This window comes from Pituophis catenifer, unplaced genomic scaffold (assembly GCF_029215685.1).
Source record: "Pituophis catenifer annectens isolate HBS135680 unplaced genomic scaffold, rPitCat1.0.hap2 SCAF_3, whole genome shotgun sequence".
NCBI classification, from domain to species: domain Eukaryota; kingdom Metazoa; phylum Chordata; class Lepidosauria; order Squamata; family Colubridae; genus Pituophis; species Pituophis catenifer.
This window is the reverse complement of record NW_027256883.1, coordinates 2,613,168-2,631,818: the sequence shown is the minus strand read 5'-3', so window position 1 is coordinate 2,631,818 and position 18,651 is coordinate 2,613,168. Positions and strand designations below refer to the sequence as shown.

At 45.9% G+C, this 18,651-nt stretch overlaps 1 protein-coding gene across 1 annotated transcript in view; it reads right to left on the bottom strand.

Moving 5' to 3' along the window:
- The window catches only part of ARHGAP39 (Rho GTPase activating protein 39), a 181,577-nt gene that overhangs the window by 48,627 nt on the left and 114,299 nt on the right, over positions 1 to 18,651 (bottom strand). Inside the window, exon 4 of the mRNA XM_070940271.1 lies at positions 11,780 to 13,175. Within this exon, the coding sequence (XP_070796372.1) occupies positions 11,780 to 13,175 (1,396 nt within the window). The remainder of the gene's footprint in view (positions 1 to 11,779; positions 13,176 to 18,651) is intronic.

Here is an 18,651-nt window from a genome sequence, read left to right as displayed (position 1 = left end):
CAAAGGATCCTGAATCCTTTCCAAATACTGGGGAAAAAATTCTCAGGGTTTCTTGCAACCGTGTTCGGCGAATATCTTTCTTCCTTCTTCGCTGGAACAATCTTCCAAACAGAGAATAAAGCTGAGGACAAGCTTATAATCAATCTTACGCAGAGGGTAAACATATGTTAGAAGCTTAGGGCTTCGTGGGATTATAAAATGGGTTGGAAGCAAGCCAAATTTAATAGAATAACAGAAATACGTGGCTTTTTATGGTTTAAGAAAAACAGCATAACAGCATAACAGTGCTGGAAGGGTCTGTCCACTTATGAGGAATCAGTCGGAAGGGACCTTGGAGGTCTTCTAGTCCAGCCCCCTGCTCAGGCATTTCACCATTTCACACAAACAGCTGTCCAATCTCTTCTTAAAAACTTCCAGTGTTGGAGCACCCACAACTTCTGGTGGCAAGTTGTTCCACTGGTTAATTGTCAGGAAATTTATCTTTATCTTTAATTCTAGCTTGGTTCCCTCCTTGAATAGTTTCCATCCATCGCTTCTTGTCCCGCTTTGGAGAATAGGTAGACCCCCTCTTCTCTGTGGCAGCCCCTGTGCCAGAAAACCCCCCAACTCCAAATAAAGACTCTGAAGCAAGCGTTTTTCAAAGTTCTATTTACTAGAATAGGTAAACTGGAACATCTGGGAAAACTCGAATGGGAGAGGTCCGGGTTTTCCCTCAGTAAATCAAAACCCCTCAAACCATCCCCTCACTCCTCAGACGATCACATGCTCCAATCAACCGCCGTCCCATCTCGAGACCTCACTCCAACCACTCCTTCTCCAGATGCAGGATCGGCCTGACCTTGACCGACAGGAAGAATGCTATTATGTCTACAGGCAACCCCTCTACTAAATCCCCCCTCCGACTTTCCCACACAGGAGAAGGTCGCAGCGTGGGAGCTTCTGGCCTAATACAGCTTCCAAAGCTGACTCCCTGAAATATTGGAACACTGGTACCATGTCATCTGTAGTCCTTCTCTTTGTTAGGCTAGACATACCCAGTTCTTGTAACCGTTCTTTGTATATGATAGTAGAAGAATAGAATAGAATAGAATAGAATAGAATAGAATAGAATAGAATAGAATAGAATAGAATAGAATATAGAATATAGAAAGTGGAATAGAAAGAATAAAATAGAATATAGAATATAGAAAGTGGAATAGAATAGAATAGAATAGAATAGAATAGAATAGAATAGAATAGAATAGAATAGAATAGAATATGAAATGGAATAAGGAATAGGATAGGATAGGATAGGATAGGATAGGATAGGATAGGATAGGATAGGATAGGATAGAATGTAGAATAGAATAGAATAGAATAGAATAGAATAGAATAGAATAGAATAGAATAGAATAGAATAGAATAGAATAGAATAGAATAGAATATAGAAAGTGGAATAGAAAGAATAAAATAGAATATAGAATATAGAAAGTGGAATAGAATAGAATAGAATAGAATAGAATAGAATAGAATAGAATAGAATAGAATAGAATAGAATAGAATAGAATAGAATATGAAATGGAATAAGGAATAGGATAGGATAGGATAGGATAGGATAGAATAGAATAGAATAGAATAGAATAGAATAGAATAGAATAGAATAGAATAGAATAGAATAGAATAGAATAGAATAGAATAGAATATGAAATGGAATAAGGAATAGAATAGAATAGAATAGAATAGAATAGAATAGAATAGAATATGAAATGGAATAAGGAATAGAATAGAATAGAATAGAATAGAATAGAATAGAATAGAATAGAATATGAAATGGAATAAGGAATAGAATAGAATAGAATGGAATGGAATATGGAATATGGAATATGGAATATGGAATATGGAATAAGGAATGGAATGGAATGGAATAGAATAGAATAGAATAGAATAGAATAGAATAGAATAGAATAGAATAGAATAGAATATGAAATGGAATAAGGAATAGAATAGAATAGAATAGAATGGAATATGGAATATGGAATATGGAATATGGAATATGGAATAAGGAATGGAATGGAATGGAATAGAATAGAATAGAATAGAATAGAATAGAATAGAATAGAATAGAATAGAATAGAATAGAATAGAATAGAATAGAATAGAATAGAATAGAATAGAATAACAGCGTTGGAAGGAACCTTGAAGGTCTTCTAGTCCAACCCCCTGCTTAGGCAGGAAATCCTATATCATTTCTTCTTAAAATCCTCCAGTGATGGAAGCACCCACAACTTCCAAAGGCAAGTTGTTCCACTGATTTAATTTTTCTCAGTGTTAGGAAATTTCTCCTTCTTTCGAAGTTGCTTCTCTCCTTGGTTAGTTTCCATCCGTTGCTTCTTGTCCTGCCTTCTGGTGCTTTGGAGAATAGCTTGACTCCCTCTTCTTTGGGGCAGCTCCTCAAATCCTTGAATACTGCTATCATGTCCCCACTAGTCCTTTTCATTAGACTAGCCATACCCATGCCCTCCAAGATCCCTTCCAACTCTTGTTATTCTCTTATTCTGTTTTCATACAGTAGACGAAGAACGGTGGCAGGAACTGGGTACGTCTAGTCTAACAAAGAGAAGGACGACAGCTGATGTGATAGCAGCCTTCCAATATTTGAGGAGCTGCCTTATAGGAGAGGGGGTCAGCCAAGGCTGGCTGGGGAATTCTGGGAGTGGAGTCCACAAGTCTTAAAGTTGCCATCTTTGGAGAGCCTTGGTCTTAAGAGATCAACGATAGGACAGCTGAGATGATGGGTGATGGACAGTTGACAGGGTGGGCCTGACCTAGGACCTCTGACAGGTCCTTGTCAACCACCATTTTGTGGAGTGCTCCAATTCCCCCACGCATTACCTGATCCCTTCAGTAGCAGGCCAGAGGATTAATCCGTACGTGTATGTTTAATGCTGAATCAATTCTAAATAATAAAAGCTTTTGTAGATTTAATAGAGGTCCTCTGTCTGCTGGGTCTCTCCTGCAGCCTTCCATCACGGCCTAAGATCTCCAAATTCAAAGCTGTCCTGCCGGCCCCAAGGATGAGTCATCTGTCAGGTTTCGGTGTCCTCTCAAATAAATTGCATTTCCAAACGAATAGTCTTTGATGAAATCTTTCATTTTATTAAGCATGACAATCTGTCCCCGACTACGTCATAGCCAACACTGACTTCCTGACCCCAAACCTTCCCTTTCCGTTCCCCAATTCTCTGCGTCTCATTGGCCATCTTCCAAATCATTCTCCCCATATCTACTACTTTAGCTCCCAGGAATGTCCCCCCTCCCATCCCATCTCCTAGGGGATATTATCTTCAGGGAAAATAAGTAGGTGAAAAGCCAAGCGTCCTCTTGCCAGCTGCCCCCTCTTCTCCTCCTTATGTCAGCACTGGAACGAATGTAGTTTGGAGTGCTGACATCATCCTCATTTCTCTGAAAGCCTCTTTCCTTCCCCCACACCCCCAAGCACATCCTTTCCACCTCTTCTTTCAGGAAGATTCATTTTTTAATTTCTTTCTTTCAAATGGCACTTCTTTCCAAGATCGGAGGCAAGAAAGTTCAAGCACTCTTCAGCTCTGAAAACCTCACTCTGTTCCTCTATAGGGTTTATTTATTGGCTTACTAGCTGATAACTTGCCGTTGCCCAGGTATTTATTTATCCCAATATCCCTTACCAGAGGGAGACCCCTTGTCGAGTACTGTGAAGCCGTTACCATGGCAACTCCACTGTGCTGTACAGTAAAAGCCATTTTAAGGCACAACAGGCTGTATCTTAACAGAACTTGAATGCAAAATGCACACTATCACTGTCAAAAGTACTGTGATTTGACACTATAAATATAATTCATTCCTTTTCATTTCAGCGGCTCAGGCGTTCCAGAGTTATGCTGGAACATACACACAAACACACACACACACACACATACACCCCGAGGGGTGTTAGGGGTGTCTTAACCCCACAGTATTTCCTTCCAGAGAGTAAGTTATCTGTGTACCAAGTTTGGTTGAAATTGCTCGAGGCATTCCAGAGTTATGCTGGAACATACTAACACACATACAGCCATTTATATAGATAGATAGATAGATAGATATACTTGACTTGCAACAGTTCATTTAGCGACCCGTTCAAACCTACAGTGGCACTGAAAAAATGTGACTTACAACCGTTTTTTTCACAGTTATAACCGTTGCAGCATCCCCACAGTCACATATTCAGGTGGTTGGCAACTGGTTCATATTTACGACTGTTGCAGTGTCCAGAGGGTCGTGTGATGATCCCCTTTTGCGACCGTCTGACTAGCCAAGTCAATAGGGAAGTCAGATTCACTTAACAACCGTGCCCCTAACTTATCGCCTGCAGTGATTCACTTAACAACGGAGGCACTTAGTTTGATATCTTAGTTTAAGTAAGTAAACTAAGGGTCCAGAAATTAATAGGTGTTGAACTCTGAAGACAGATCATCATATAATGGTCCAAAAATATCGAAATGAGCTCTTTTTCAGGTTCTTAGTTCTTAGTTGGCCTCAACTAAGTCAAGGAAGGTTCAAAGAAGTCAAGATGACGGCCACAACAGCATGTGAAGCCTCACCTTTAAAAAGCCTATTTTGTACATAAAATTTCTTGCACGTGGTCCTCCACTTACGACCATTTGTTTAGTGACTATTCAATGTCACAATAACACCAAAAAAAGTGACCGATGACCACACCTTGTGCACTTATGACCATACACACAGCAAGGACTGAATTCACTCTCTCTATCTCCTCGAATTACGACTACAACCGAGCCCAACATTTATGTCGCAAAGTGAAACATTTGCTCAGTGAGTTTTGCCCCATTTTACAACACAATTGTTAAGTGAACCAATGCATATTTTTAAGTTAGTAATGTGGTTATTGAGCGAATCTATCTTCCCCCCGTTGATTTTGCTTGTCAGGTGGTCACAAAAGGGGATCACATGACCCCAGGACATGGCAACCGTCATAAATGTGAGTCAGTTGCCAAGCATCTGGATTTTGATGGGATTGCTGCAACGGTGGTAAGTGTGAAAAACGGTCCTAAGTCACTCTTTTCAGTGCCGTCGTAACTTTGAACGGTCACTAAATGAACTGTTGTAAATCAAGGACTACCTGCAACAGAAATTTTGGGCTAAATTGTGGCCGTAAGTCGAGGACAGCCTGATGAAATAAATGAAATAAAGGTGAATTGTTTGCTCTTAGAGCAGGGGTATTGAACTCCATTTCATGGCGTGCGACATCAGGATTGTGCTTGACCTCGGAGGGCCGAGGGGGACACCTGTGGTGGCCAAGTGTTAAGGTAGGACTTCCCCAAGACCCTCACGCACTCTCATTATAATCTCCTTCCACCCTTCCCTCTTCATTCTCCTTTCTTCTTCCTTCTCCTCTTTCCTTATTTTTCCTTCCTTGCTCTCTTCCCATCTTTTTCTTTTCTTTCCTCTTTCCCTTTCGCCTTCCTTCCTTCTTTCCCTTTCTTCTCTATGTCTTATTTCCTTCCTCCCTCTCCCTCCTCCCTCCCCTCCCTCCTCATTCATCTTCTTGATGCCTTCCTTCCTTCCTTTCTTCCTTCTTTCCTTCCTTCCTTCCTTCCTGCCTGCCTTCCTTCTATTCTTTTTTCTTCCCTCTTCCTTCTCCTTTCTCCTTCCTTCTCCTCTTTCCTTTTTTCCTTCCTTGCTCTCTTCCCATCTTTTTCTCTGTCTTTCCTCTTTTCCCTTTCGCCTTCCTTCCTCTTCCTTCCTTCTTTCCCTTTCTTCTCTATGTCTTATTTCCTTCCTCCCTGTCCCTCCTCCCTCCCCTCCCTCCTCATTCATCTTCTTGATGCCTTCCTTCCTTCCTTTCTTCCATCCCTCTCTCCCCTCACCCAATATCCATCTTTCCTTCCTTCCTTCTTTCCTTCCTTCCTTCCTGCCTGCCTTCCTTCTATTCTTTTTCCTTCCCTCTTCCTTCTCCTTTCTCCTTACTTCCCCTCTTTCCTTCTTTTTCCTTCCTTGCTCTCTTCCCATCTTTTTCTCTGTCTTTCCTCTTTTCCCTTTCGCCTTCCTTCCTTCCTTCCTTCTTTCCCTTTCTTCTCTATGTCTTATTTCCTTCCTCCCTGTCCCTCCTCCCTCCCCTCCCTTGTCATTCATCTTCTTGATGCCTTCCTTCCTTCCTTCCTTTCTTCCTTCCTTCCTTCCATCCCTCTCTCCCCTCACCCAATATCCATCTTTCCTTCCTTCCTTCCTTCCTTCCTTCCTTCCTTCCTTCCTTCCTTCCTTCCTTCCTTCCTTCCTTCTATTCTTTTTCCTTCCCTCTTCCTTCTCCTTTCTCCTTCCTTCCCCTCTTTCCTTCTTTTTCCTCCCTTGCTCTCTTCCCATCTTTTTCTCTGTCTTTCCTCTTTTCCCTTTCTCCTTTCCTGTCCCTTCTTCCATGCTCAAATGCAACAGGGGAAACACTTCTCCTTTTGTTTTGATTTTAGTTTGTTTTGAGAGCCCTCTGGCAGCGAAAACGGAGCTCGGGGAGGGGGACCTGTGCCCCATTTTCAGTTGTGACGGCCTCGTACCCCAGCTCCATTTGCACTGCTAGAGGTGCAACTTTGCTGTTTCCAGGCCAGCCCCGCTGGCCAGATCTGAGCACCCCGTGGGGCCGAACTCGGCCCGCGGGCTTCGGGTATTACACCCGTGTCTTAGAGGCTCCAACGAAACTTTCTTTAATTGCTTTCAAATTGCTCGAGGATGGAAGAGGACAGGCGATTTATTTGTTTGCCAGCGATATGTTAATGAGGTTCCTTCTGACACTTAAGGATTCCCCGGGGCTTAATTTGCAGGAAGAAATGAAGTCATCAAATGTGACCAGGGGGAATCCGAGGCACGGCGAAGGATTTCATGCTGGCTTTAGTCACCGGTGACTCAAAACTATACCGTTTCAATCAGAATAGCGCTCCCATGTAACACCTCTCCTGCGCGAGCTGCACTGGCTCCCGGTGGTCTTCCGGGTGCGCTTCAAGGTTTTGGTTACCACCTTTAAAGCGCTCCATGGCTTAGGACCTGGTTATCTATGGGACCGCCTACTACCACCAATAGCCTCCCACCGGCCAGTACGCTCTCATAGAGAGGGACTCCTCTGGGTGCCGTCAGCCAAACAGTGTCGACTGGCGGCCCCCAGGGGAAGAGCCTTCTCTGTGGGGGCACCTACCGTCTGGAATGAGCTCCCCCCGGAGATACGGAGGATCCCGGATCTGCGCACCTTCCACCGCGCTGTGAAGACTTTTTTATTCCATCAGGCGGGCTTGGCCTAATCTCTTCCCTTTTTAAATATGTAAATTTTAATCTGTTTTTAAATTATTGGGGTGTTTTAATCTGTCTGGGCCAAAATGATTTAATTTGATTTTATCTGGTTTTTAAATTTTTTGTATCTATGTATTTTATTGTTGGCTGTTCACCGCCCTGAGTCCTTCGGGAGTAGGGCGGTATATAAATCAAATAAACAAACAAACAAACAAATAGAGCTAGGAGGTGGGACCTTGGAGGTCTTCTAATCCAGCCCCTCCCGGCTCAAGCAGGAGCCCCAAAACCATGTTGCAAAGCCACGCATACAAATAGAAATGTTGTATTTTCTTGACCCCTGACAATTTTATCTCCATTCCAATTCGGAATAAATCTTTTCTATCGGAGGGTTTCTTGTTTTATCCCTTAGAAATAATCAGTGCCGTTTCTGCAGGTGGACTAGTCTAACTTTTATTCTGCAAAGCACTGATCTTGCGAAGTTCGGTTTGGAAGGTGGGCGGCTGGGAAGTCTGCAGCGGAATCAATAGTTCCATTGATCCTCCCCGCTTAGGCCGGCCTCGGCTCATTTGGATTTCATCACAAACAGACAAAAAAAAAAACATGGTCCGAATGCCTTGGTTTAAGGAAATCACAATGAACCGTCCCAGCAGGTTTGAACATAGCTGAGAAAAAGAAGAAGAAAAAAACAGGAGAAAATAGCTATATCCCAGGGGTTGAGATCAGGGGTAAAATCCAGCAGGTTCTGACGAACTGGCGGCGGAAATTCTGAGCAGTTCGCAGAACTGGCAAATACCACCCAGAGTGGGCTGGGAATGGGGATTTTGCAGTATCCTTCCCCTAGAGTGGGGAGGGAATGGAGGTTTTGCAATATCCTTCTCCTGGAGAGGGGTGGGAATCAGGGGTGGGTTCTAAATTTTTCTATTACCGGTTCTGTGGGCGTGGCTTATTTTGTGGGTGTGGCTTGGAGGTCATGTGACTAGGTGGGCGTGGCTAGCTGGTCAGAGTCATTTCTGGGAGGTCCTCGCCCTTACGACCAGTCCTCGCACTTACGACCGGACTCATTTGTTTGCTTTTAACACTGATCAGCTGTAAGGCGGCCCTTTGAAGCCCCGCGGCAAGAGTTTAAACAGTTTTTTTTCCCCTCTAGTCATCAGCTGGGACTCAGGAGGCAGCAATAGATTGGGGGTGGGACCAAATAAAAGGTAAGAATAACGTGGGGGGGTGGGGGGGGGGAGAACCGGTTCGGTGACGTCATATCGTCACCGCTACCGGCTCGGCCGAACCAGACCAAACCAAGAGGAACCCACCACTGGTGGGAATAGAGATTTTGCAATATCCTTCCCCTGGAGTGGTGAGGGAATGGAGATTTTGCAGTATCCTTCCCCTGGAGTGGGGAGGGAATGGGGATTTTGCAGTATCCTTCTCCTGGAGATGATTTTGCGAGTTGACAGGGTCCTTGGTGCTCTCTGAACTTGGTGGTTTTCTTGCGGACCTTTTATGACCCAACTAGGTGGCATCATCAGTGCTAGAAGGGAGTGGAGTTTGCAGGGGGGGGAGGAGGAAGAGGAGGAGGAGAAGGAGAAGGACCAAGGAGGAGAACTATGGGGTCCTTGGTGCTATCTGAACTTGGTGGTTTTCTTGCAGGTAACATCATCAGTGCTAAAAGGTGCAAACCTCACTCCATTCTGGCACTGATGATGTCACCCAGTAACGAAATGTCTGTAAGAAAACAAGCAAACTCAAAAACCCTACAGTCCTCCTCCTCCTCCCTGCAAATCCCACTCTCTTCTGGCACTGATGATGTTACCCAGTAGTGTAACAAAACATCTGCAAGAAAACAAGCAAGCTCAGAGACCCCACAGTCATTGTCTTCCTCCTCCTCCTCCTCCTCCACCTCCTCCTTTCTGCAGACCCACTCTCTACCCAATTCCAGCAACCGTTCTTCATGTTTTAGCCTCCAGAGGAAGGAAGGAAGGAAGGAAAGAAAGGAAGGAAGGAAAGGAAGGAAGGAGGAAGGGAAGGAAGGAAGGAAGGAAAGGAAGGAAGGAAAGGAAGGAAGGAAAAGAAGGAAGAAAAAAGGAAGGAAGGAAGGAAGGGAAGGAAGGAAAGGAAGGAAGGAAAGGAAGGAAGGAGAGGAAGGAAGGAAAAAGGAAGGAGGAAGGAAGGAAGAAGGAAGGAAGGAAAGAAGGAGGAAGGGAAGGAAGGAAGGAAGAAGAAAGGAAGGAAGGAGGAAGGAAGGAAGGAAAGGAAGGAAGGAAGGAAAGGAAGGAAGGAAGGGAAGGAAGGAAGGAAAGGAAGGAAGGAGGAAGGGAAGGAAGGAAGGAAAGGAAGGAAGGAAAGGAAGGAAGCAAAAAGGAAGGAGGAAGGAGGAAGGAAGGAAAGAAGGAGGAAGGGAGGGAGGAAGGAGGAAGGAAGGAAGGGAAGGAAGGAGGAAGGAAGGAAGGAGGAAGGGAAGGAAGGAAGGGAAGGAAGGAAGGAGGAAGGGAAGGGAAGGAAGGAAGGAAGGAAGGAAGGAAGGAAGGAAGGAAGGAAGGAAGGAAGGAAGGAAGGAAGGAAGACTGATGACATTACCTAGTTGGGTCATGAAACGTCTGCAAGCAACCAACCACGCTCAGACAGCACCAAGAATCTCACAGAAAGAAGAAATATCATTTGCTTTCACGCATTCTTTCCTTCTCTCTCTCTCTCTCTCTAAAAGACAATTCCTGTCCCATTTCTCACTTTTATGCTTGTTTTCTCTGACGTGCCCTTTGGACCTGTATCTGATATCGAAAGCATCACGACCTTCCTGCACAAAAGGACATCTTTGCACAACTTACATAATCCGTTATCATTTGTGCAGTCATGCAAATGTGACAAATTATATAAGTTAGGCCTTCTTATGTCACAAGGGCTACGGAAGCTCAGAACAGCATAAGCAGTACAACTCATCGCAGGGCCCAGTTTCGGAGTTTCTGCAGCATCACAAACAGACACAAAATCAGCAAAACCAGAGGCCCAGAGAATCACCAAGAGCCGGGCATGACTGAATGGATCACATCATCATCATCATCATCATCATCATCACCGACAACAACAACATCAACAACGGCAATTTCGAAGTAAAAGGAGAAGGGGAGCAGTGCAATTCTGAACCCGAAGAAATAGCAATAGGAATAGCAATAGCCCTTAGACTTATATACCGCTTCACAGGGCTGTCCAGCTTTCTCTAAGCAATTTACAGAGTCAGCCTCTTGCAACCTAACAATCTGGGTCCTCATTTTACCCACCTCGGAAGGACGGAAGGCTGAGTCAACCTTCAGTCGATCAGAATCGAACTCCTGGCAGTGGGCAGAGTCAGCCTGCAGTACTGCACTCTAACCACTGCACCACCACCTACCTTCCTTCCTTCCTTCCTTCCTTCCTTCCTTCCCACTTAGCAATAGACTTATATACCGCTTCACAGTGCTTTTTGCAGCCCTCTCTAAGAGGTTTACAGAGTCAGCCTCTTGCCCCCAACAATCTGGGTCCTCATTTTACCCACCTCGGAAGGATGGAAGTCTAAGTCAACATTGAGCCGATCAGAATCGGACTTCTGGCAGTGGGCAGAGTCAACCTGCAATACTGCACTCTAACCACTGCACCACCTCCTTCCGTCCTTCCTTCCTTCCTTCCTTCCATCCTTCCTTCTCATTTAGCAATAGACTTATATACCGCTTCACAGTGCTTTTTGCAGCTCTCTCTAAGCGGGTTACAGAGTCAGCCTCTTGCAACCTAACAATCTGGCTCCTCATTTTACCCACCTCAGAAGGATGGAAGTCTAAGTCAACCTTGAGCCAATCAGAATCGAACTCCTGGCAGTGGGCAGAGTCAGCCTGCAGTACTGCACTCTAACCACTGCACCACCACCTACCTTCCTTCCTTCCTTCCTTCCTTCCTTCCTTCCTTCCTTCCTTCCCACTTAGCAATAGACTTATATATCACTTCACAGTGCTTTTTGCAGCCCTCTCTAAGAGGTTTACCGAATCAGCCACTTGCCCCCAACAATCTGGGTCCTCATTTTACCCACCTCGGAAGGATGGAAGTCTAAGTCAACCTTGAGCCAATCAGAATCGAACTCCTGGCAGTGGGCAGAGTCAGCCTGCAGTACTGCACTCTAACCACTGCACCACCACCTACCTACCTTCCTTCCTTCCTTCCTTCCTTCCTTCCTTCCTTCCTTCCTTCCTTCCTTCCTTCCCACTTAGCAATAGACTTATATATCACTTCACAGTGCTTTTTGCAGCCCTCTCTAAGCGGTTTACCGAATCAGCCACTTGCCCCCAACAATCTGGGTCCTCATTTTACCCACCTCGGAAGGATGGAAGTCTAAGTCAACCTTGAGCCTGGTCAGGATCGAATTCCTGGCAGTGGGTTAGCCTGCAATACTGCATTCTAACCACTGCGCCACCACAGCTCTTAAGCATCAGCCCTCCTTCAATTTCCTGCTCATTCCTGGCCCTGCTTGTCTTACCTGGGATGGATGCAAGTACGGCTCGGGCGACGCCAAATTCGTCTGCACCGACAAACTCTTCTCCAACAGGATCTGCGGAAAAGCCAACTTCTCAAACGGGTTGCGTTTCCAGTGCTTGTTGTCCTGCTGGGCCAGAGCCTCGTCCTCACTGAAGGCGCGCACCACCGGACCTGGCATAGGCAGCGGCACGGCCCCATCGCTCTCGTACCCTGAACCGTCCTTCTGGGAGTCCCAGCTGCTGCGCTGCTTCATATGGTAGTGGGCTTGCTGTGCTTCCCAAGCCAGGCGGGCCTGAGCCAGGAAGGGCTCTGCTGAAGCCCTGCAGGACTCACCCTCCATTGACCGGCTGTCCAGACGCCCGCCCGGGGACCGGCTGCACCCGGACAGAGGCCTGTCCTCTGGCATGCCTTCGTCACGCTCACCGGAGCCGTCGGTGGACGACGTATTGGGGTCGTACGAAAAAGCGGGCTTCCGGCTCTTTCGTTTGCGGCTGCCCGGGGAGTAACCTGTGGAGGACAACGTGTTCTGCTGGCTGGAGCAGGACATGGAGTCCTCCCCCTGTGACGGCATGACGGCCGGAGGGCTGTGCCGGAAATCTGCGCCTTCCATGCTGCTGTAATCTCCAGATTTGATCTCCAGGCGCTGGTCCCGCATCAGGCAGGGGCTGTGCTGCAGTGAGTAGGAGCCACCGATGGGGTTGGGGGAGTATTTGTGGCGGGGGGCACTCTTCATGGTAGGGCTGGACCCCACCTGCTCCACGTACACCAGTTGCCGCACGTACTCCTTGCCGGCCGGGCTGTACTCCAGGCTCATAAAGCGGTCCGAGCCCTTCTGTTTGGTCAAGACCAGCTGCTGGTAGGGGGAGTTGGAGCCCTGTTTGGGCGACTGTAGGAATGGGTGGGGTTTGCGGATGGGGGACTTTTGGGGAGAACCCGCTTTGTAACTCCCGCTGGCCTCGAACTGCATATCCACCGGTGGCTCGTCGTAGATGGGAGCCTGGTACTCCATGGGAGGCTCCTCGTACAAGGGTGGCTCGTAGGCGTAGCGCGGAGAGGAGGGCTGTGATTCGCTGGAGTGCTTACGGTGCTGGCCCTGCATCGGGGAGCAGAAGGGGTCCCCCCGGCCCAGCAGCGGGGAGCAGCTGCCCACATGATCGGCCCGTTTCAGGAAGGGCGACTGCTTCCGCTCGGGGAAGAAGACTGAGTTGTCAGAATCGGTGGCAAAGGTTTGGAGGTTGGGGGATGGCTGGCCGCCCGAGGGCCTCCGCGACCGGGTGCCCTGCTGATGGTCAAGGGTGTAGCCGTTACCCTGGTGCATCAGGAAGCTGGGCTCGCGGTCCGTCACCTTGATCAGCATCCGTTCCTTCGTCCCAGTGTTCCACCGGAGAGAAGATGCCCTGAGTAGAAGAGAAAGAGAAGAATGGGGCTCAGGAAGAAAGACAAGCGATGTCTTCTCGTCCACGGACATCGTATTTTTATCAGGACTTCTCTACATCTGTAACACAAAAAGAGGCTGGACAGAAGCGCATTCATCGGTAGAACCCCAAGTGACCCAGCGTGTCCATGAGGGCTTCCTCCTTTGGGGAACTTTTTGAGAACTTGCCCTGCTATGATCTAGACTAGGGGTCTCCAAACTTTTAAGATTTGTGAAGAACTTCAACTCCCAGAATTCCTGGCTGCCCACAATTTTTAAAGTTACCAAGTTTGCAGAGGCCTGAAAGCAGCTGCAAGACGTATCACATCGTACAATACCGGTTGATTAAATTGTGGGTTTTATTTTAATTTATATCCCGCCTTTATTGCTTTTGCGGATATTCAGGGTTCTGAGTAACGCATCCAAAGAAACTAGAACTTCGAGGCAAGAAGGTTCCTCAAAGAACATGTTTATTGGATACATCATATTGGCACGGCTTAGTGAAAACCAAGTCTCAAAGTTTCCCGCTATTATAGCATAATTAAAGAGTAAATGTTTCCCTCCCCAAGGGTCATAGGTCTCATTGTCCAATTAAAGCAGTTGGCTGGCTCCTTGGTCACTCCTTTCCTCCTTCAACTGACACCTGTTGGGATGACCTTGGTTCCCATGGGAAAAGCTCTTTGTTTTGTCTGCGAGACGTTCTATTTACTTCCCTCCTCCCCCGGCCCCTCCAGAGTACATGGCAACTATGAAGCAGCAAAAGATGGCTTCAGCCAGGTTCAATTCAGAGTTGACAGTAGGTAGGAGAAAAGCAAGCTAAGCTGGAAGGTGGAATTAAACATGCCATTAGTTTTGCACTGCCACAACGGTTCCAAATATCAGGTTTCGATGCTATCTCAAAATAAATGAATTTCCAAACTGCCGATCTTTGAGGAAATTCTCTCTTTATTGAGCATAGTGATCTGTCCCTGGCTCTTTCGCGGTCAGCACTGACCTTTGCCCCCCAAGCCCTCCCTTTCCGATCCCCAATTCTCTGCGTCTCATTGGCTATCTTCCAAGCCACTCTCCTCATCCCATCTCCATCAGATCACAGGATTGTCTCCCCTCCTCCCATCTCCGAGGAAACAGAATCTTCAAAGGAATTAAGTAGGCAAAAGTTCAAGCTTCTCCTCTCCTTTTCATATGTCAGCGCTGGAACGCTGACACCAAATCCAGCCCGTTGTGAATTCCATTGAATCTTACCTAGGGCAACTTAGCTTGGACCGTTAGTTAACTAGATCCTTATATTAGCGGTGGCAATAATAAACTCTTCTCTGCCTTGAACTCAGCAAATGCTCTTGGTTATTTGCTCCTGACAAATAACTCAAGGTGGCAAACATATCCTACACTAGTCATGGCGAACCTTTTTTGCACCGAGTGCCCAAACCGGACCGTGATGGCGAACCTATGGCACGCGTACCAGAGGTGGCACACAGAAACCTCTCTGTGGGCATGCATGGCGTTGACAGCTGCTGTTTTGGTTTCCGGTGCAGGCATGCACGCAGGCCACCTGAACTTCGTGCACGCCAGAGCCCCGGCAACTCGGAAACCAGCTGGTCAGTGCACATGCGCGCGCTGGCCACCTGGTCTTCGGGTTTCCGGCATGTGCATGCGCACCGGCCAGCTGGTTTTTGGGTTTCCAGGGCTCCGGCATGCGCGAAGACCAAAACAGGAGCTGTCGACGCCACGCATGCCCACAGAGAGGGCTTCGCCATCATGGTCCAACACACCTTCTTCCTCCTGTTGATACCTCGTATTTTAATGTAGTATTTCTCAATTTTGTGACAACTGTCCCATTGACATATGCAGCAAAAGAAACTCCTGGAGCATTATTTTGCCAAGAGTATAACTTTACTGATAATTCCACATAGGCACAGGAGCCCCAAAGCCAATTCTGAAGTTTTCGCGCGCGAAGCAGCATAACTCAACTCTCCTTTTCTCCCCTGGGCCACCCGCCATTCCTTGTCCACCAATTAATTACATTCAATTAATTTTGGGAAACGGTCTGAGCACCTTGGAACTTCCCCATCATTTGACCTCGGGCACCAGGATGTCATTGGCCAAGTTGGCTATCTTGCATTCCCAAGCTTCCCCTACATTCGAAACCTGAACACCCCCATTCCTGTTTCTGTTGAGAGCGGAGTGCGTAGCGAGTCAGCCACGACACTTTAAGAAGTGAGGGCTTTCACTCACAGAGTTCCCCAGCCTTACTGTCGTGACCATCCTTCCCCATCCCACTGATGCTTACAGGGAACTGATCTCCAACACACCTTTGGAAGCACCAGGTTGGAGAAAGTTGGTCTAATACAGTTAGTTTTCGATTTACGACCATCGTCGCAGAAGGCTGAGTCAACCCTGACCTGGTCAGGATCGAACTCCTGGCAGTGGGCAGCGTTAGCCTGCAATTGTCAAGTTTTGAGGTCGTCTCAAATAAATTGCATTTCAAACAAAGTCTTTGAAGAAAAACTCCTATTTATTAAGCACGACATTCTAAACCCAACTCCATCGAAGCCAACACTGACTTCCAGACCCAAAATCCTCCCTTTCCGTTCCCCACTCCCCTGCACTCATTGGCCATCTTCCAAGTCATTCTCCCCTAATCTACTCCAGCTCAAAGGAATTTCCCCCCTCCCATCCCATCTCCTAGGGGATATTATCTCCAGGGAAAATAAGTAGGTGAAAAGTCAAACGTCCCTTTCCAGACGCCTCCACTTCTTATGTCAGCACTAGAGGAAATGCAGCTTGAAATGCTGACATAAATACTTGCAGTGGGCCTGCCGGGAGGGGAGGGGGGGCTTCTCTGTGGCTGCCCCAGCTCTCTGGAACCAGTTACCTCCTGAGGTCCTCACCATCCCCACCCTACTGGCCTTCCGAAAAGCTGTGAAGACCTGACTTTTCCGGCAGGCCTGGGGCCGTTGATCTCGTTTTGTGATTTATTTATTTATTTATTTATTTATTTATTTATTTATTTATTTATTTTATTTTATTTTATTTTATTTATTTATTTTATTTATTTTATTTATTTTATTTATTTTATTTATTTTATTTATTTTATTTATTTTATCTATCTATCTATCTATCTATCTATCTATCTATTTATTTATTTATTTATTTATTTATTTATTTATTTATTTATTTATTTATTTATTTATTTATTTTATTGATCTGGCGAGATCCGGCCATGAATGGTGTGAATGTGTTCTAAGGTTTTTAATGTTTTTTTAATCTTTTAAATGTTTTTAGAATGGTTTTTTTTTTAAATGTATTGTGAGCCGCCCTGAGTCTCCAGAGAGGAGCAGCATATAAATTTAATAAATAAATAAATTTTAATAAATAAATACAGCATTCTAACTATTCTAACCACTGGGCCATCGCAGCTCTTTATAATTGGAAGGATGTATTTTTGTGGGGGTGCATCCTTCTTTGGAAAAAGTTTGGAAAAAGTGCAAAGGAGAGCCAGTAAGATGATTAAAGACCTGGAGACTAAAACATAGGAAGAATGGCTGCAGGATTTGGGTATGGCCAGTCTGGAGAAAAGAAGGACTAGGGGGGACATAAGAGCAAGTATTCCAGTATTTGAGGGGCTGCCATAAAGAGGAAGGGGTCAACCTATTCTTCAAAGCGCCGGAAGGCAAGACAAGAAACAATGGATGGAAATTAATCAAGGAGAGAAGCAACCTGGAATTGAGGAGAAACTTTCTGGCAGTGAGGACAATTAACCAGTGGAACAGCTTGCCACCAGAAGTTGTGGGTGCTCCATCACTGGAGGCTTTTAAGAAGAGACTGGACAGCCATTTCTCTGAAATGGTATAGGATCTGGTGCCTTGTGTGATTTAGATTCATCTAAGCGAGCCTGTTTCCTGGAAAATCAATGGAGCTGGATGTCAGAAATGTGTTTTCGGATGCTCCCTTCCCAGGAGGCCTTCCCAGCAACCTACTTCTGCGATCCTTCAAAATAAGCCTGCAGTAACATTTCTAACCAACCGAGCAGGCTGTTTCTCGCCTAGTGGGATAACCGTAACTAATATAATTACCTACGTGAGAATCCATAGCTCTGCCGGGTAGCTATTGAAAACTGGGATTCTTGTCTCTAATGGAAGGTGAGTGACAGCATTTCTTCCCTTCGCAACCGTAATCTCTCCCATCTTAAAAGTCTTTTGGAAAAAAAACAACAACACCCCGAGATCATTTAGCTTCACGTTAGATGACGAAGACTTCATCGTCGTTTCCAAACGCCCTTCGAGAACCTCTCTGAGCTCTCGCCCTATTTATTTTTACCGTTCTTCCCAAATTTAAGAAGGTACAAAAGAAAAGAAGAAGAAGAAAGAAAAAAAAAAGAAGCTCAGCTAAGAGTCGGCTTTTATTGTTCTGCACCGTTAATGGGTTTCCTAACCACTGAACGCTTTCATAAAAGCGCTGTCGAGAAAAACCCGAGCAGGTTCGTTCGATAAAGAACAAAAAGCAATGTACGAAGTGGAGAGAGAGAGAGAGAGAGAGAGAGAGAGAGAGAGAGAGAGAGAGAGAGAGAGAGAGAAAGGAAGGTAGGTTCCTGCAAAGGGTAGAGAATGGAAGGGTTTTGGTGGAGGGCTAAATTAAAATGCCTTTTCTTTTCTCTTTTTATTTTTCTGCCTCCTGTTACTTCCGGCTCATTGTTCTTTCTTCTTTTCTCTGCGCTTTGCGTTAACGTTTCTCTTACCCCAAAAAGAGAAAAGCCAGCAGGATGGGTAGGAGTTCAACTTTGGGACTACAAAGCCTATATTTCCATCTGAAGGCTCCAAGGTCCTTTTTTGCGGGGGGGGGGAATCGTGTTCATATTATAAGTGCACAGTTATGGTTTAATAAGATATCCAAAAAGGAAATGGAAATGGAAATGGAAATGAAAATGGGAATGGGAACGGAATAGAATAGAATAGAATAGAATAGAATAGAATAGAATAGAATAGAATAGAATAGAATAAGGAGTGGAGTGGAGTGGAGTGGAGTGGAGTGGAGTGGAGTGGAGTGGAGTGGAGTGGAGTGGAGTGGAGTGGAAGGGAAGGGAAGGGAAGGGAAGGGAAGGGAAGGGAAGGGAAGGGAAGGGAAGGGAATAGAATAGAATAGAATAGAATAGAATAGAATAGAATAGAATAGAATAGAATAGAATAGAATAAGGAATGGAGTGGAGTGGAGTGGAGTGGAGTGGAGTGGAGTGGAGTGGAGTGGAGTGGAGTGGAGTGGAGTGGAGTGGAAGGGAAGGGAAGGGAAGGGAATGGAATAGAATAGAATAGAATAGAATAGAATAGAATAGAATAGAATAAGGAATGGAGTGGAGTGGAGTGGAGTGGAGTGGAGTGGAGTGGAGTGGAGTGGAGTGGAGTGGAGTGGAGTGGAGTGGAAGGGAAGGGAAGGGAAGGGAAGGGAAGGGAAGGGAATAGAATAGA